The 20,816-nt window shown below is 36.6% G+C and overlaps 1 protein-coding gene across 2 annotated transcripts in view; it reads left to right on the forward strand.

Moving 5' to 3' along the window:
- Positions 1-20,816, forward strand: part of THOC2 (THO complex subunit 2) — a 110,286-nt gene that overhangs the window by 33,932 nt on the left and 55,538 nt on the right. For both annotated transcript variants that reach the window (XM_055120121.1, XM_055120122.1), the window contains exons 9-13: positions 870-1,036; positions 14,046-14,138; positions 16,179-16,334; positions 16,958-17,130; positions 18,845-19,040. In XM_055120121.1, the coding sequence (XP_054976096.1) occupies positions 870-1,036; positions 14,046-14,138; positions 16,179-16,334; positions 16,958-17,130; positions 18,845-19,040 (785 nt within the window). The remainder of the gene's footprint in view (positions 1-869; positions 1,037-14,045; positions 14,139-16,178; positions 16,335-16,957; positions 17,131-18,844; positions 19,041-20,816) is intronic.

Here is a 20,816-nt window from a genome sequence, read left to right on the forward strand (position 1 = left end):
AACAGCTGAAGTAGAAGCAAATAGAGCTAATGTGTTAAGAATAGGATGACTGATAAAATGTTCATTAAATCTCTATCTATAGATCCTGTTTAGCCTACCCAGAGGAAAATCTACAGTATTCATGAGCATTTATTCAGTGCGTCTTACCCTTCTTTGTTCTGCTTTGCAATGATTGCCTGCTTTTTCCTCTTTGCTTTTTCAGTCTACACTACTTTGTTCTGTGCCCAATTTGTAGGTTTTCTCTCATCTCTTTAATATTAGAAATATATCTGTTATACTTTTAGAATGCTGCTCAAAAAGCTTAAATATAAATTAGTGCTGCAGTTCAATTATATTTTATAGCTTTGTTGTATACTATAAACTTATTGATGATTCTAAAAATGATGGCCTACTTTACTGAACCTGAATGTTTTGCTTTTATTTGGGATTTTTATAGATATTTCAGATGTCTGCATAAATCATTAGACATTTCTTTGTATAACTTGTAAAATGCATTCTTTGATTTTCATAGTTTGCTAAGAATTGAAAATATGGTTTATTTTTTATTCTCCTGAGTACACAAGAACTGATGAGGTATTGTGACACATAAGAAAATGTACTTGAGTTAGTGTGACAGATCTTGGGCTATAATACCAGCCCTGTCATTAACCCAAATTGTGATTTGTGTAAGTCACATATCTTTTTGGGAGCAAACTTGATTATTTGACAATTATGAAGATTTCCCTCTGAGGCAAAGAAGCAAACTTCTAAAAGAAGTTAAGTTTTAAAAAACATTCTTCATTTTGTTATATGCGTTATCCCTGAAGGTAAATAACTACTAGAAATAATGTTTAATCAGTTTTGATTTGTGTATATCTCATCTGTTGCAGGATGCTTTAATCTGGATCCCAATAGAGTTTTGGATGTCATTTTAGAAGTGTTTGAATGCAGGCCAGAGCTCGATGACTTCTTTATATCTTTATTAGAATCTTACATGAGTATGTGTGAACCGCAAACACTGTGTCATATTCTTGGGTTCAAATTCAAATTTTATCAGGTAAAAAAATATACATTTATGTGTACGTATATAGAGAGGGGTTAATTTAATGATTTTATGTTTATAATTTATTTTGAACTTTATTTATAAATTAGTTTTAGCAAGCCGTTCTAGGAGAAGAGATGGATAAAGAGATGAATAACTAGCAGGTGATGAACACCGTATTAGTATAAATGATGTGATGTGAAAGCCTATAGAAAAGCATGGTAAATTTTTGCCTTTGGAGAGTTACGGAAGACATTATAGACATATTCCTTCCCTTTAACTAAAAGCCTGGAATTTGAGAATGAATAGGTGTTTGATGAGTGTCTTGCATGAGAGTGAAGATATGGTGGCATGAATGTATATGACAGATTAAAGACGTGGTATATAGTTTGCCATGGCTTGATTTTTCTTTAATATGTGGGGCAAAGAAAGGACAGGAAGTGAAATGGGAAGACTTTAGATTGTCAATGACCTTAAATGGAAAACTGTTAAGGTAGAAGGTCTGCTTTAAGTAGACCCATATTCATGTCATCCCTTATAATTGTTTTTAACTAAACCTCTCACCTATCTTTACCTTGTGAACTATTTGTTCTTTAAGATCAAGGGCTATTTGCTCAGTATAATCCTTGGCTGACACTTCAGCCATAAACAGTTTGTCACCTCTTAATCTCTATTCTGATAAAATTTGGCATACAGACCTCTAGCACTTAGGAGCTTATATTAGAGTAAACTACATCTCATTCCAGGACTGTGAAACAAATAGGGCAGGGTCTGTATTTTACTAATTTTTAGATTAGGGCTTTGGAGATTAGATTTCAAAGCATATCACAATAATCACATTTATGTGAGTTTTAAAATAAAATTATATGAGAACTTTCCTCATAATGTACCTATTTTAAATTGATTAAAATATCTGAGGGTGGTGTTGAAAATATTAAAATCTTTTTGAAGATTATCAGGCTTTTTATTATCTAAGAATATCCATTCAAGAAACATTTGGTTTATAAAATAACTTGTTAGTTTTAGAGAGTAGTCCTTGTATTGCTCTGTGTAGCATCGTTCCCTTGTTTTTATTGCTTGAGATATGTTGTGAGACTGCATGCTTAAGTATCACTGAAGATAGGAAATAAAATGTTAGAGATCTCATAAATAATTGTGGTCTTGGAGGTAAAAAAAGCCAGGAAAATCAAGGACTTTTAAGTGAATTTAACTTTGTTTCCCAGGATCAGCCTGTGTAGTGTTCTCTTGCTTTACTCTGCCCTCCTTTACTACTATTTGAAAATGTTCATTCACTCAACTTGCCCACAGTCCATATGTTCATCAGTTGGGAATTTTTATTTTTTCTCTCTCTTGACAAAATTGGTCATCCCCATAATTATGTTAGAGTGATTTTAGTATAGCATTCACCTGTGATCAGCTATTCTGAATGTTTGACTTAGGTAATAGGGAGTGTATGTAGTGCAGTGAATTCTGCTAGATTCTCCTAACAGGGATTGCTACAATAGCAAGTTTACGGATAGCACAAGGATTATATAAAGGACAGAAAGAAAGGAATACAGGACAGTTTTTGGATACCAAAAGGCAGACTTGACTGGAGTTGTCTTGCCACAGGAGATAATGACTGACCCAGGTCACAGCCCCTGATTTCTGGATTGAAGCATAAAATAGTAATAATCCTACAATGTATAGGCATTATTGTACTGTAAATGTATTTATGTAAGAAATACTCATTGTACAAAAGAGGTGTGCATAAGAAATATGTCTTATATTTCAGGTACTGCTCTGGGTTGTTGGGCTATTATTTATGTAAATACATTTCCTTGCCTTCATGGTCTTTGTGTTTTCAATAAATCAGATGGTAGGTTAGAAAGTGATCAACCTATCCCTTTCTAATGAATAAAAAACAGAATAAAAACAAACGAAAACCCAGCATAACAAATATGAAGATTGTTGGAGTGGGAATTTGCAATTTTAAATATAAGACTAAGAATAGATCTCATTGAAAAGGTTGAAATTGTAGCAGAGACAAAGTATATGAGGATGAGTTGTTAGGATACTTGGATACTTGATCCTGAAGGCAAAGGGAACAGCTGATACAGAGGTTTGAAGGTCGAATTGAAGACAAGCTTGAAGTGTTGAACAACAAGGAGCCAGTGTAACTAGATCATAGAAATAGGTCGATTATGTCAATGATAGATAAAGATATAAAGGGAAAGGTTTTTGACTTTGATGGGGAGAACCAGTGAAGGATTTAGAGTAATGTTTTTCTCTAAATTAGTGCACTAAGGTGGATGCTCTTAATTTTGATTTTATTTTGTTTTTTTGGATCACACCTGGCCATGATCGGGGGCTATTGCTGGCTCATCACTGCTTGGAGAATATTGTGGGTGCCAGGGATCAAGTCCTGGCTTTTAGCTTGTAAAACATCACTCCAGCTCTTTAACTGGTATCTCCGGCTTCAGTTATTTTTATTTTTTAATTTTGTTTTTGTTTTGTTTTGTTTTTTGTCTCCTAAGTGTTGTTCAGGAGGCTCTGGGCCCCTCCCAGTGATGTTCTGCCACATGATCATTAGTTCAGTGCCAGAGACAGAATGCTGTGTGTGCCCTTTGGTGCCAGAGTTTACCTGGGTTAATTGGGTAGTGCTTGGGAGCCTCCAGGGCTGCACCTGGCTATGCTTGAAGGATTATGTGATTCTGGGGATCAAATTGGGGATGCTTGCTTCCAATCATTTGCCTTAACCCCTCCCCCCTTTCCACTGTATTATGAACATTTTCAAATATATTAGCAAGGGAGTAATAGCATAATAATTATTACCCTATCAGTTATAACAAATTTTATATTGGTATATTGGATGTTTTTATTGCAGCTGAATACTCCTAAAAACATTTTTTACTTTTTAAAAGTAGGCAACATTTCTGTTTATTAATTTTTATAGTAATATTAATGTTGTCTGCCTGCCTGGGATAACCTCATATCTTTTTTCAGAATCCAAGGATTTGTTTTCATTTGCTCTTGTCCATTCCTTTTCTATATATTCCACATATGATTGAACTTCTTTGGCATTTTTCTTCATAAACATGATATCAGTTGCATACCCAAGTTAATCTTTAATATATAATAAAATAAACTCAGACTATATTCAAATTTCTCAAATTTTTCCTTAATGCATTTTACAACTGTAAAATGTTCAAACATTTTGTAAAATCTATTCAAAATGATTTTACTAAACTAAAAAAAAATTTTTAAATCACATTACATTTGATTGTTAGAATTCTTCAGTTTCTTTTAATTTAGAGCATATCCTCCTTACATAAGTCTTGTCTTATTGAGGAAACTTGCCGTTGAAGATTTTTTAATTTATTTGATACTTTTCATGGTTCGTTTAATTTGTTCTTTGTACCCTGCCTTTCATATTGTACATGGTATTTAGTCTAAAAGTTTGGCTGTTTTCAGATAAAATATTTTATGTCAAATGTATACCTTGGACGGGCTGGAGTGATAGCACAGCGGTTGGGCGTTCGCCTTTCACTCGGCCGACCCGTGTTCGATTCCTCCGCCCCTCTTGGAGAGCCTGGCAAGCTACCCAGAGTATCGAGCCCAAGCAGCAGAGCCTGGCAAGCTACCCGTGGCGTATTGGATATGCCAAACACAGTAACAATAAGTCTCACAATGAGTGACGTTACTGGTGCCCGCTCGAACAAATCGATGAGCAACGGGATGACAGTGTATACCTTGGGTTATGTTCCATACTCCACTTTGTATGATATGCACTGTCTAACTTGAGTTTGAGAAGTTTACAGTCAAATCCCTCCATTATCTAATGCTATTTCTCTCCTTGTCTGTTTTAAGAGTGATATTGGTGTTAATATGAATGTCCAGTTAAATTATGTGATTTAGAGTATTAATACTTTTCCTTGTCAATTTTTTTTTCCGGGCCACACTGAGCGGTGCTCAGGGGTTTCTCCTATTTCTGCATTCAGGAATATCTCCTGGTGGGGACGTGGGGATTGAACCCAGGTCAGCCGCATGCAAGACAAATATCACATGCTCTGTACTATCATGTGGCCTCATAGTTATTTTCTATAATGTTCCAAGTTTTTTATTTATTGTGCCCTCTACAAATATTAGTTATCATTCTTTTATAAAGAAATGTTTGTACCATATCAACTTGTATTATTTAATTTATCTCATACGGTTTCTTCTGTAAAGGTTGGACAGGTGTATCCATTTCCATGTTTTACTAGATGCTGCAATGAAGATTTATTTAGCCTCTAATAGTGATATGCATGGCATGTTTATCATGTATCTGTGTGAGAAGAGATAATAGGGTTATGTGAAATTTGGCTTGATGAGGAATGCTATGGTAGGTAGCAGTTAAAGTTGTTGAGACAATAAATCTTGAAGGTAGAATCAATAGTATTTGCTGATGAATTAGATATAGAAAGTAGAATTGAGGACTATTCCAGTTTTTTGGGGGGGCTTAGGACTGGAAATTTGGTCTTATATATTGGAATAAGTTTCAGGTGGAATGGGTTTGGAGTATTGAAGATAGGAATCAGGAATTCAGTCTTTTTTCCCTTCTGCGATGCTGGAAATTGAACACATAGGGCTTCAGACATCGAAGGTAAATACTCTACTACTGATCCATATTCCAGGTCCAAGAATTTAATTTTGAACCATTAAGTTTGAGATATCTATTAGATATTCAAGTGGAAATGTTGAGAAATAACTTCATGTATTGATCTGGTTTTGAGGAGAAAGGACCTGGTTAGAATTATAAATATGTGTATCAAAAGCATGTAGATGAAATTTAAGTTTTGATACTGGATAAAATAACCAAAGGTTGAATAAAGAAGTGGACCAAGAATTGAGTTTTGGGATACTCAAATTTCAAGGTCTAGAACAGGATGGATCAGTTAAGGAGGTAAGAAGGAACATAAATGGTAAGTGGAAAAGAAAGAGAGTGTTGCACCTTGAAAGTGAAGTGGCTGGAGTGATAGCACAGCGGGTAGGGTGTTTGTCTTGCATGCGACCGACCTGGGTTCAATTTCCCGCATCTAATATGGTCCTCCAAGCACAGCCAGGAATAATTCCTGAGTGCATGAGCCAGTAACCCCTGAGCATCACCAGTGTGACCCAAAAAGAAAAAAAAAAGTGAAGTGGAAGAAAGAGCCACCAATCCCTGTAAAATGCTTCTAATCATTTAAGATGTGGACTAAAAACTGATCATTGGCTTTATTAGCAAGAAGGTAAGAACTAGCCATTTTGGTGTACTTCAGTGTGGTGTTAAAGAGAATGAAGAGTCAGGGACAATAATTTAGAAGGCTAATGTGCATGATTAGCATACAGAGATCCTGGGTTTGATCCCAGGCATAGCATGATAGTCCTCCAAGCTCTGCTAGGAGTGAAGTACCACTGTGTGTAACACAGAAATAAGGGGGGTACAGGGGAGGAGTGAGGAGGGAAATGAATAATGTGTGTGAAATTGGAGACAGTGAGAGTACAGCAGTGTTAGCTAAAAAGAATCACAGACAAATGAGGTGGATGAGTAGTAGCTGGCAGGACAAGTGAACTCAGTATTTTTTATTTCAAGATGTCAGAGAGCACATTTGTATCCTAGTGAGAATGACTGGGTAGAAAGGGAAATTTGTGATCTAGGTGAGAAGAAAATTATTGGAACAGTATTTTTTTGAAGGGAAGGCACAGCCAAGGGTGCTCAGTGCTTACTCCTGGCTCTGTGCTCTGGAAACACTTATGGCGGAACTTGGGGGACCATAGTGGGTGCCAGGGAATAATCCTGGGTCAGCTGTATACAAGGCAAACACCTTACCCATCTTACTTTCGTTCTGGCCTCCATTTTCTTGAGTAGGCTCTAGGGAATAGGGCTTAGTGGATGCATTGATTAGATAGGAGTGTGCTGATAATTGCAGAAATACCTTTGTAGTAGATAATTCTTCATAGATGAGTAGATACGATGATGAGAGTATGTAGAAGTCCTATTTATCTAATATATTTGCTGAATTAGAAAGCAAGGACATTAGTTAAGAAGTTAAGAGACAGTACAAGGAAGGAGGTATTGAAGGTTAGGAGAGAAGGTTGGAAATTGTTATGTAGGAGGGTGAAAGGGCAAGAGAAGTAGATAATGATTGTCAGCAGCATGAAGGACCTATGATGGTGGGTGAAATTTTGGCATTTTGTTAGCTATATGTAATATTAAAATTAATATTACAGAATGAATGTTTGCAATAGGGTAGAGGAGAATAATTTTAGAAGAGTTTAGTGGGCTGAGAAGCCAGCATGATGAAAACACCATTCTCATGCCTGCTTATCTACAAGAATTAAAAAAATAGGTAGAGAATGACGGAGAATCAAAAGATAATGGTAATTGCTAAATGAAGAGGGTCACTTAGCACAGACCCCTAGATGAAAACAATTGGACATCATGAAAAATGTCAAAGTAATTCTCCAGAGTTTTCTCCTATAAAAGCAATTAAGGAAATGGCAAAAATTCAGTCAGCTTTTACAGAAACCTGGAACTTAGAAAACATACAACCAAGGAAATGCTTGGTGAACAAAACATTCTGATTTGGGCTGAGAGAGCACTGTGGCATTTTAAATTGCCTTACACTTGATGGTGGCCATGAAGGTAGAAACTCCCATACCTGATGCTACTACAATACTATAGGGTACAAGGAATTGTTTTTAAAGGTTCTCAACTTGTCTGGCTGCTCCTTGAACAACTTGACACAGGTACCAATTTTTGTTTTGCCTGAAGAGCATTATCAGGGCTGGGACAGCTTTTTTCACCGAGATGTAGGGTTATTCCTGACTCTAAGCTCAGGGATCATTCCTGGCTATATACAGGGCACCATACGGGATGCCAGGTATCTAACCCAGTCTGCTGCATACAAGGCGAGTGCCCTACTTGCTGCACTCTCTCTGACCCCTGGAGCAGCTTTTGCCAGAAGAAGTTAAAGGCACAGCTCTTAGCTTTAGCAGCCTGGAGCAAGAGACAACAGTTTTATAAGTAAAAGAGCCTGACAGACTGGGAAAGAAGTATACTAATACAAAGGTATGTAGGGTTTTTAAAAAGCTTCTCTAGTCTAGAAAATCCTCATACAAGGAAATTGGTGGGGAGGGAGACCATACATTTGCAGTACTGAATGCATGCTAAGAAAAGGCCTAAAAAAAGAAAAAGGACAAGGGAAAGAATAAAACATCCTAACTTATCTGATAGCCTTTCAGGTTTTGTGCAAGTAGGAAGTAAAGGTTAACAGTAATAAATGGCCTTTGAAAATATTGATGAGAGTCATTGTGTGAGGAGTGGGAAAATATTTATCTTTTCTCTGTTTTCTCTTTTATTTGGTTTTAGACCTTTAAGAAAACTCAAATATTGGGCTGAATAGATAGTACAGCAGATAGGGTGCTTGCCTTGCACCTGCCCAACCCAGGTTTGTTCCCGGGCATCCCATATGGTCTCCTGAGCACCTTCTGGAGTAATTCCTGAGTTCAGAGCCAGGATTAACCCTCCAGTATCACTGGGTATGGACCAAAAACCAAAAAAAATTAATAAAAAGAGAAAATTCAAAACATTAGCTGATCATTAAACTAGTAGAATATAGATCTAGTGCTACATGCTAATACAGACATTGCAAAACAAATTTACAAAAGTTATTAGATAACAAACTAACAATCCTGTGGCCAGAGTGATAGTACAGTGGGTAGGGCATTTGCCTTGCACGCAGCCGACCTGGGTTCAGTCAGGCATTCCATATGGTCCCCCAAGCACCTCCAGGAGTAAATCCTGAGTACAGAGCCAGGAGTAACCCCTGTGCATCGCTGGGTGTGACCCAGAAAGCAAAAATAAAGATTTTTTTAAAAATCTCAGAGAGGCACAATATTACATTTTATTTGCTTTATAGTATCTGAAATGAACAGTTTTCAAAAAGAAATGAGGTATATAAAGATACAAAGATGTTTCATAAGAGAAAATAAATGAACAGAAACTGTCTCTGAGGAATCCCAGGCAGTAGTAGTTATTAGATAAATAATTTAAACCACAGTCCTGAAGTATGCTTACCTACAGGAAACTATCGACACAAAATTAAACAAGTAGAGCACTATCTTATTAGACAAAGTATTAATAAAGATGTAGAAGTTGTGAAAAATTAGCCAAATAAATTTCTATGTAAAATAATTAGATAACTGAAATTAAAAGTTTACTGTAGTGGTAAAACAGACTTGAGGGAACAGTCAACTTCATAAATCAGTTGAAAGTAGGTGTTGTGGGTAGATAAAGAAAGGAGTGAAGAAAATAGGAATGTATTGGTTTAACCAATATATTCATTATATAATACCCAGACAAAGATGGGAGAAAGTAACAGCAAATTTGGAAAAATTGTAGTTGAAAACTTAGAAATTTGATGAAAAGTTAGAATCTATAGTTCCACTGGCATTGCAAATGCCAGTCAGAGATTTGCAGCAAGATATATCATACAGTCAAACTTACTGAAGACTGAGTCTCAAAAGCAGCAAAAGGTATGACTCATTAGGTACTGGAGGTGCATAACACTATTAACAGCTGATTTCTTTTCAAAATACAGTGGGATGGCATATTTAAGTGCTGAAATAATAAAGGAACTGGTAATTGTGTATTAAGGAATACACTTTTTAAAATGAGAGGCATTTATAATTAAAGCTGGGGTATTCATTGCCAGTTTACTTGTTCTACAAAGAAATGCTAAAGGGAATCCTGTAGTCTGAAATGAGCAGACACTAGGTCATTGAATCTATATTTAAACACTTTTAAAATTTGTTGTTGTTTTTGGGTCACACCCAGCCATGAGCAGGAGCTTCTCCTGGCTCAGTGCTAATGGGTTGCTCCTGGTGGGGTTCTCGGGACAAGGCAGTGCTGGAGATCGAACTTGAACATGGCCATTCAGTCCATATGAGGAAATAAAAATCACTGATAAATGAAACTGTAGATTAGAATAAAAACCTTTATTACTGTGATGTTTTGGTTTGTTACCTCCTTTTTGACCTTTATGATTTCAAAAGGACTAAAACAATTTGGTGATTGGTACTTACTGTGTAAAGATAAAAGGGAGAGAAGAGAAATATAGCAGTTTTTACAAATTATTGAAGCTAAATTGGTATTCAAAGTAGGTTATTATAAGTTCATTTTTATTAAAAATTACTATAGTTTAGGTAATAGCGTTATAAGACTATTTAAGTTTATAAGCTTAAAATATTAGTTGTAGGGGATAGAGAGCTTATATTACAGTGGGCAAGACACTTGGCAAGACACTTGGCTTGCACACAGCCAACCCAGGTTCTATCCATAGCAGCACATATGGAATCCCCGAAGTTCTGGATAAGCTCTGAGTACCATCTGGTGTGCCCCTCCCCAAGTAGATTGTTGTACCTAGGGGTAACTCTTAAAAATAATTTAAAATATACACAAATGGAAAGAAGCAGGGCATAAAATGGTATACTACAAAAAACAGAAAAGAAGACAGTAATGAGGAAAATTAGGAACAAAAACATAGTGTAATAAGGAAAACAAGCAGAAAAATGACAGTTCCTTATTAGTACTTAATTTAAATTAAAAGAATCATACATTTTAGTTTAAAAAGGCAAGTTATAGTGCATCTAAAAGCACGATTTAAGAGTATTACCTCTAAAAATAGAAACACTTTGTTTAGATTCAAGATAGAAATATGTTGAAAGTGAATGTGTAACTAGGTATCTCAGGCAGTTGTATCCAGGGAGGGAGTTGAGTAGTTATTCTAACCAATATCAGAGAAAAAAAGACATTAGGTAAAAAAATTTACAACAGACAGTGAAGGACATTGTGAAAGGGTCAGTCCCACATAGGTCAACAATAGGTACAAACATATGCACCAGACAGCGTCAGAAGAAAGATATAAAGAAAAACTGACAAAATTGAAGAACAATTAATTTCACAATGATATTTTGTTATCTCCATACCCTATCTCAATAATGGGCAGAAAAGCCAAACAAAAAGAGATCAATAAGGAAATGAAGATTTGAACCACAGTGTAAACAATTAGAATTAATAGGCTTACATAGAATACTGTGTTTATTTTTAAGCCACAATGAGCAGTGCTCATCACTGACTACAGGCTCTACTGGCTCTGTGCTCAGGGATAACGCCTGGCGGGACTCTGGGGACCTTATATAGTGCTGGGGATTGAACTGAGTTCGCTGTGTACAAGGCAGACATTTTTCCTGTACTATTGCTCTAGCCCTTTATGTAGACTATCCTATTTAGATGGCGCATTATTCCCAAATGAACATGGAATATTCTTTAGGAAATGACCAAATCTTTGAACACAAAACAAATTCAGTAAAAATTAACACTGAAACCTTGTCCCTATATGTTCATTGCAGCACTGTTCACAATAGCCAAAATCTGGAAGCAACCCAAGATGACTGGTTAAAGAAACTTTGGTACATCTACATAATGGAATACTATGCAGGTGGTAGGAGAGATGAAGTCATGAAATTTGCTTACAAGTGGATAGACATGGATAGTATCATGCTAAGTGAAATGAGTCAGAAAGAGAGGGGCAGACATAGAAGGACTGCACTCATTTGTGGAGTATAAAATTACATAACATGAGACTAACACCCAAGGGTAGTAGATACAAGGGCCAGGAGGTTTGCCTCATAGCTGGAAGACTGCCTCATGAGCGGAGGGGAGAAGGCAGATGGAATAGAAAAGGGATCACCAAGAAAATGATGGCTGGAGGAATCAGTCGGGATGGGAGTTGTGTGCTGAAAGCAGGTAATGGACTAAACATGATGACCTTTCAGTGTCTGTGTTGCAAGCCATAATGCCCCAAAGTAGAGAGTATGGGGAATATTGTCTGCCATGGAGACGGGGAGGGTGGGAAAGGGGGTGTATACCGGGGATATTGGTGGTGGGGAATGTGCACTGGTGGAGGGATGGGTGTTTGATCATTGTGAGGTTGTAACCCAACCATGAAAGCTTGTAACTGTCTCACACTGATTCGATAAAATGAAAAAAAAAAAAAAACCCTTGGGCTTGATGATGCAGCTCAGTGCACTTACCTTACATGTCTGAAGTCCTGTGTTCAACTTTAGATACCTCATGATCCTTTGAGCACCTAGCTGGGAGTAGCTCCATTGTTAGATGTGACTCCAAAACAAAACAGAAACAGTGAGGGGCTGGAGTGATAGCACAATGGGTAGGGCATTTGCTTTGCATGTGGCTGACCTGAGTTTGATTCCCAGCATACCATATGGTTCCCCAAGCACCACCAGGAGTGATTCCTGAGTGCAGAGCCAGGAGTAACCCCTGAGTATCGACAGGTGTGACCCCAAAAAGGAAAAAAAAACCCAAAACAGAAACAGTGAAACTACTGAAATCTTGAAAATAATCCTTGACCAAAATTGTATGAAACTAGATCAGAATAATTATTAAGAGGGGTAATGTGGAATATGAGATTCAAAGCCAGGGTGGACTTTAGGGATACCACAGGGAGAGTGATGATCTGAAAGCTATAAGAAGCAAAAAAAAAATGCCTAGTAATTTGAGGTGGAGGGGGGCGCGGAAATAGCAACCATTGACTGGGTTACAGAGGCAGAAATGTTTCTAGGGGTTGCTAAATGCTGTTTGAGCATGAAGGTGAGGGAAACATTTAGAGGAGATTTTAAGGATATATATGGTGGTGTTTCTTGATCACGAGTTCTTAACAATTCTATGATAATGTTTCAAGGATGTGGAGAATTGGGATAGCACAGTCTTTGTGCAGAGCAATGTGAAAATCGTAATATGGGCATAGGTGTTGGCCTGTGAGGGGTTATTCTTGTGGTCATTCAATTAAACAGTGATACTGGGAGTAATGATAATATTCCCAGTAGATTCAAGTTAGGTAGTGAGCTCTTTTGTGTTTTCTTTGGAACCCTAAACACCTTTTTTACTTCTAAAACAAAAAATGTAGGTAATTATAATTATAAAACTATTAAAATGGGGACAGTCAAAAATTATGAAACAGTGAGTATTATGTGGTATTACTTTGACTTTATATATTATATGCATATCATATATTGTTTGTGGGCTCTAATTACAAAGGGCTCATTTTTAGTATAGAGTAGAAGCAGAATATATTGTAGTCATATTGTTTATATTGGATTTTTTTTGCTTTTTGGGTCACATCTGGCATTGCACAGGGGTTACTCCTGGCTCATGCACTCAGGAATTACTCCTGGCGGTGCTCAGGGAGCCATATGGGATGCTGGGAATCGAACCCGCATTGGCCGAGTGTAAGCAAACGACCTACCCACTGTGCTGTCACTCCAGCCCTGTCATATCTTTTTAATGTGCATTTTGCCACTAGTAATTGCCTGTTTATCCTATCTTCACTCTTCTATTTATCTGATTCTATGAAATTTAAAAATAAGGGGGGGGGAATGTCTTCTAAAATTGGTAGCATTGAAAATCCTCTATTTGTGTAGGGTACTCCGTGTTTGACCTGACATGGGCATTCCTTTAAACTGTTGGTTTATTCATATATAACTTCTGTAGACAACTGTTTTAAAGAGAAAATTAGTTGACAAGTAGATTTAGTACTTTTGAGGCCTATGAAACAGATACAGGTGGTTCTATACTTCCAGACTTCTTAGTCTTGTCTCTCTGTATTTTTACTGAAAACCAATTGAAAAAGGAAATGAAAAACACACATATAAACAGAATTACAGAATACTATACCATATAAAATCTGAATTTATTCAAGTATTGGAATGCTCTGTAGAGTGTGTTCACTTTCCCTATGTTCATTGTTGTTTCAGGTGAAAATAGGATGTTGGTGTTATTGAGTTTGTCCTGAATTCAAATGTTATGTCTGTATGTGTCTATATTTGATCAGGAAGAGCAATAAGTAGTATGATTGACCTAGACTTATTTGATCTGGTAAATCCTATGATTTAAGGTTTTCTATTTTATGTACTAAAGAGAAATACTTTTTGTTCTTTTGAGGAACCAAATGGAGAAACCCCTTCATCTTTATACAGAGTTGCGGCAGTACTTCTACAATATAATCTTATTGATTTAGATGATCTGTATGTACATGTAAGTCATGTGGGCTGCTGAGAATATTGGTTGTTTACCCAATGGGATGGGAAAGAGGTGTAGGCAGCCATATAAAGCCATATAACACTCTTTAGATTGATTACCTTCTCAGGTCTTAAGTTTTGAAGCCCTAATACTTAGCTTTGTGATTACTTTATAAAGTGAATGAGTTTAGTTCTTCGACAGACTATGAAAATCTGTACACTTTAGTTACCCATACAAAGTTCAAGAATGTTAGGCCAAGTTCTATCAAATGTGATTTTAGATTTCACTAAGAAATACAAATTATGGAAATATGGGATTATCAAAATGTTTTCTTCCCCCAAATGTTAGTTTTTTAAATTTTCTTATGTTTTTATTGAGTAATAAATGATGAATATTTAGCTTTTATTTTTTTTACTGAATCACTGTGAGATACAGTTACAAAGCTTACATGTTTGAGTTTCAGTCAGATAATGATCGAACACCCATCCCTCCACCAGTGCACATTTTCCACTACCAATGTTCCAGTATCCCATCCCCATCCCACCTCTCCCCCTGCCTCTATGGCAGACAATTTCCCCCATACTCTCTCTCTGCTTTTGACCATTATGGTTTGCAGTACAGATACTGAGAGGCTATCACATTTGGCCCTTTATGTACTTTCATATTTAGCTTTTCTTGGCTGGGTACAGAATCTAGGAGAGTATATGATTGTGATTCACGGCCTTTACTTTATCAAATGTAGTCTTTCTTTTTTGAGCCACACCCAGTGATGCTGAGGGCTTATTCCTGGCTCTGAACTTAGGAGTACTGGAGGTATTTGGGGACCATATGTGATCCCAGGGATTCACCCAGCGTTGGCCATATGCATGGCAAGCACCTTACCCGTTGTTCTGTCTCTCTGGCCCCTGCATATGGGTTGTTTAGTGTATTGACTAAATTTTTCACTCATGCAGATTTCTGTAATTGAGATCTTCAATTTTTTTCACAATGGAGAGTTGATTTTATTACTTGGTCTTTTTATAATTTGAAATTGGTTTGTTAATTAAGTCATATAGGTATCCAGAAAATAAAAAGTGAGATGTCAAGTTGTTGATGATTTTGTTTGATTTGGTGTCAACACCTGTGAAAGTCCACAGGGCTGATAATTTTTTACTAGAGATTTTTCATTTAGAAGAATCAGATTTAGCTCACCTCTCCAAACTTGATCTATATGTGGTACTCTAATCTGGCTCTTGATTTTTCTTATTTTTTCTGTGGTGTCTGGGATTGACCTCAGAGCCTTAAATACGCAAGGCATTGTTTTACCACCTAGTCATATCTGTGGCCCCCAATTTTGGCCATTACAGGGAAGTCTGTAATCATTTTAGTGAACCACTACACTCTTCCTTGAGTAAACTAATGGTAAGCATAACTGTTATACTCGATTAAGACCACAAAAGATGAGAAACTTAATTTTTTATTGAGTCACTGTGAGATACAGTTACAAAACTTTCAGGTTTGAGTTTCATTCATACATTGATGGAACACTGATCTCTCCACCAGTGTACATTCTCCACCACCAATGTCCCCAGTCTCCCCCCTATTCCAACCCTCCCCCTGCCTCTGATGCAGACAATTTTTCCCATACTCTCTCTCTACTTTTGGCATTCTGATTTGCAGTATCCATACTGAGAGGCTATCGCATTTGGTCCTTTATCTACTTTCAGCACAAGGATGTGAAACTTTGAACTGCTACCTGATTCTATTTTGGTTTCTTTGAACATAACTGTTGGTACTGGGGAGACCTATTCCAGGAATCAAACAGCGGTCAGCTGCTTGCAAGTGCCTTAGCCCCTGTATTGTTCCTCTGCCTCTGCTATCTGATTTTAAAGGGTGTACATATTCAACTACTTAGCTCTGTGAGATTATAAGAAAATAGCAGAGACAAATTTATTAGAGAACTTGTGGTCCTGAATAGTCTAGGCTTATTATTGTTTTATCAAGTGAAAGTTGTACATGATTTATTTATACAAACAGTATTTACTATTTTATGAAATTTCTTTGAACCATATTTAGCTTCTTCCTGCTGATAATTGCATTATGGATGAACACAAAAGAGAAATCATTGAAGCTAAGCAAATTGTTCGAAAACTTACAATGGTCGTATTATCTTCTGATAAAATGGATGAACGAGAGAAAGAAAAAGAAAAAGAGGAGGAAAAGGTAGAGAAGGTATAAAGTTATTCTAGTAAATGTGGCACTGTCTCCTAGATTTAAAATTACAAAATTTAACCTTTAATAGTTGTAGAAGCATAATTTCTTTTTAAAAGTAACATATTTGCAGTGCCCAGGTGAAAGCATAGTATTTTAATATGGAATGTGATGTGATGTTTGAAATAATAGTTTGCAAAGATGGTTTTGTTTTAAGCATAATTGAAATGTTTCCAAAAGAGAGAGCCATGATTTTCTTGAAATTCAGAATGTATTCTAAATAAAATCATGAATGTATTTATTATATTTTGTACTAGTATATTAATGTTCTCAGGCTATAAAGGAATAATTAAAGATGAACGAATTCTAGTTCCCTGTGATACAATAAAACATAAAGTAGAATTTTATTCCAAGTCTGTAAACTATCTCAACTTAAATGTGTAAATGTAAAAGTATTTTTGTTATTTTTTAATAGCCTAAGCACTTGATTTTCCTTTCAGGAAAATATCGCTTCATTTTCTATGAATACCAGCTATCATTGGCGTATGTTTTTGTGGTGTTTAACTTTTCAAAATAGAATAAAAGCATTAAGATTTGTTTGTCCTTGTGTTCTAAGTGTTTTTGCTGTAATTGTCCATTTTTAGCCACCTGACAACCAAAAGCTTGGTTTGTTGGAAGCCTTGTTAAAGATTGGTGACTGGCAACATGCACAGAGCATTATGGATCAGATGCCTCCATACTACGCAGCTTCACATAAGTTAATAGCTCTTGCTATATGCAAGCTCATTCACATAACTATTGAACCTCTCTACCGAAGGTATGTTGTTATAGCACAGCAGGTAGGGCGTTTGCCTTGCAAGTGGCCAACCCGCGTTCCATTCCTCCGTCCCTCTCGGAGAGCCCAGTAAGCTACCAAGAATATCCCACCCACATGGCAGAGCCTGGCAAGCTACCTGTGGCATATTCGATATGTCAAAAACAGTAACAAGTCTCACAATGGAGACATTACTGGTGCCCGCTTGAGCAAATCGATGAACAGGATGATGGTGACAGTGACTAATCATTGAGGTAGTAATAGTGTAGCATGATAAAAAGTCCTGCATATTTATCTTGTCTCCTCAAACCAAGCATATATGATTTACCAGAAGACAAGAACTTTCCACAGAGTATACCAGTATGTTTTAATGTGAATTGTCTTTTAATACCTTCATTAGTTATTATAGAATGTATGCTACTGTGTAGTCTAAACACCATAGGTACGTTTCTAGGGTCGGTTTGCTCAATTGAGTGTGAAAAGTTCATTCTTCTGGGTTTGATTCTCCTCTATTGGAGAGGAGGAAATTTCTAAGATTTTAGCTACGTGTCTTTTATCTTCGTTGAGTGAGTTAAGACATTACTCCTGTTTCTCTTCTCCTGGCATATATGCTGCTGTTCTAGAAAATGTTTGTACAATCTCTTATCCTCTCTAGTTACTGAGTCACCAGTTCTAGCCTTCAACCTATCTATAGTGTACTTAGGAGAAGTATTGGTAGCAGCTCTGGCTTCAGTTTCACAGATCAGAGACTGACATTAAAAATGCCAGCTCTGGGCCAGGGTGGTAGTATAGCTGGTAGAGCACTTGCCTTGCCCTTGACCTGGGCTTGATCTGCACCACATGGTCTGGAGTACTGCAAAGAATGGTCCCTGAGTGCAGAGTTGGGAGTAAGCTGGTACACAGCTGGTGTACCCTCCAAAAAATTACCAGCCTCTGACTTGGGCATAGGTACTAGCTGCTGCCATTAGTCATCTGGAGTATGGCCCACTTTTTCTCAGAGTGTCCATTTTGACTCCACAGTGGGGCACAAGCTCAGCACATGAGTGAGTGCTGAAAGTATACCATCCTATTTAGTATCCATCTTTCGTTATGCTCTTCACTTTCCATGTGATCACCCCCTTCATACTCAGTTCAGGTGATAGAACCCATTTTTGAAATGTTTATTGACTTGCATGAGGTTTGTTACAGTCATATTTTTTGTTTTATTTTCTGGTACCTCTGAATCCCATTCTTTATGATTTCCCATTTTAATATCCAAATTTCTGATAACAACTTAAAAAGCATACATTTGTGTGTTGAGTGCTTTTTGATATCTGCAGTTCTTTGATTTCCTTTCCTTAGGCAGTTAGCTGAAAGCTTTCCCCTGTACTCTAATTTTTCCAACTGAATATCATATTTAAAATTTTAAATTTAAGTTAAAATTTGTTATTACAGGTCAGAAAACTTAGTTACTTAGTGCTTATGGTGTTATCTCACCTCATTGCCACAAAAGTACCCAAGACCCTGCATCAGTGTCCTAATTTTACTTCCAATCTGTTCTTCCATACCCCAAATCATTTTTGTCTTGGTTGCTAGTTAAATTATATGAAATAACAAAGTTAGGCACTATTGAAATACAGAAAACAAATATGAGGATTAAAAGGTTTACTTACTGATTCAGATGATTTATTAACTTTGCATGGAATTATTGTTTATATATTTTTGATTCTTTTTCTAGAGTTGGTGTTCCTAAAGGTGCTAAAGGCTCACCTGTTAATGCTTTGCATAATAAGAAAGCACCTAAACAAGCAGAGAGCTTTGAAGACTTGAGAAGGGATGTCTTCAATATGTTTTGTTACCTTGGCCCTCACCTTTCTCATGATCCCATTTTATTTGCAAAAGTGGTGCGCATAGGCAAGTCATTTATGAAGGAGGTTAGTAAGTTTTTCTTTTCCTAAAATTTGAAATTAAATATCCTGAATATATCTCTTATGTGTATCTTTAGAAGTAAAAATAAGGTCAGCCTTTTTTAAGAAAAATTGTATTGAGTAAGGTTTGGGGGAAGTTCATTGTATGCCAGCTATATATGTGCATGCATGTATGTCTGTGAATAAAAAGTCTGGTTAGGTTATTAGTTCTCCTATGCTTTGGACTAGATATTGTTTTTTTAAAATGATTTTAGGCATTGTATACAAAACTGTTATTGGTAGAGCTTCATGCATAACACATTCCAGCACCACACCTTCCACCAGAATGTCTGCTTCCTTCTACCTTTGTCTCAGTGTCCCCATCTCTGTCCCCCTACCCCTACCTGGTGATAAACTTCCTACTGAAAACCAGTTATCAGTTTCTTATTTATTAATTTCTTAAAATTGAATCACCGTGAGATAGTTACAAAGTTGTTCACGATTGGGCTTCAGTCCACAGTGTTCCAACACTTGTCCCTTCACCGGTGTACATTTTCCACTACCGATATCCCCCACTTTCTTGCCCCCACCCCAGCCTGCCTCTGTGGCAGATACTTTTCTCCTCTCTTTCTCTCCCACTCCTTTTAGGGAGTGTGGCTTGCAGTGCAATTCTTAGGGTCTGTTGAAGTGATTTCTCTTTAAACTCCCCTAGAATTGGTAGTTGACTCAGTGTTCTCCCTTTTCTCTGTTCACTTATTTTCCTGGCTGCAATTTTGAATGGTTGCCATATTTTGGTATGAAGCCTCTTCAATCTCAGACTATTCAGCATCCATTCTTTTATCTTTAAGTAAACTTTTATGTACATCACAGTTGTACTGCACAGAGTTTTCTCCAAACTAAACTTCCTTGTATCTACCACCCTTATCAGTACCCAAGAGTTCTCTTTATTCAAACTTCTATTCTCTTCTCTAAGGGTAACCATTTCATGTTTTAAAAAATTTGTTTTTAAGAACAATTAGCTGTGAGGCACAGTTTACATATAGTAAATCACATCGATTTTAGATGTCTGACATAGTGAGTTTTGACAAATTACACTGTTGTACATGCATCACCACAATCATGACTCAGAATCACTCAGAAACTTCTCACTTGCCCCTTTGTGATCTGTTATTCTCTTCATTGCTGGTTTCTGGAAGCCAATAATTCTTGTCACCTATTTCTGCTCTTATAGAACTTCATTAATTAAATTATATAAAATACCTTCTGTCTTCAGCTTTCTTTCACTTAATGTTTTTGGGATTCATCCAAGTTTTTGCATGGCAGTAGTTTATTTATTGTTGAATAATACTTCACTAGGTAGATAAAAGAGTATTCACTCACCAGTTGATCAACATTTGGTTTGTTCTAGTTGAGTTTTATATGTTGCTATGAACATTCTTGTACAAATCTTTTGGAGGGTCTGGGGAATACGTTTTTGTTTCCTTAGGAATGGTGTTTCTTACACATAATGGGTAAGTGTATGTTTAAGTTACTAAACTGTTTCACAGTGGGTGTGCTATCTTGCATTCCTGGAGGCAGTGTCAAAACTTTCAGTTGTGACATTCTCACCCATATTTGGTATTGTCAGTCCTGTAAATTTTTGTCATTCTAATGGATGTATAGTGATAATCTGTTTTGCTTTTAATTTCCATTTTACTGAAGACCAGTGATGATTAGGTATCTTTTCGTATACTTATGTACCATTTGTAATCATCTTTATGAGTTACTTTACATTATTACTTTGTAAAATATTCAGACCTCTTG

Source organism: Sorex araneus, chromosome X (assembly GCF_027595985.1).
Source record: "Sorex araneus isolate mSorAra2 chromosome X, mSorAra2.pri, whole genome shotgun sequence".
Classification (NCBI taxonomy): Eukaryota; Metazoa; Chordata; class Mammalia; order Eulipotyphla; family Soricidae; genus Sorex; species Sorex araneus.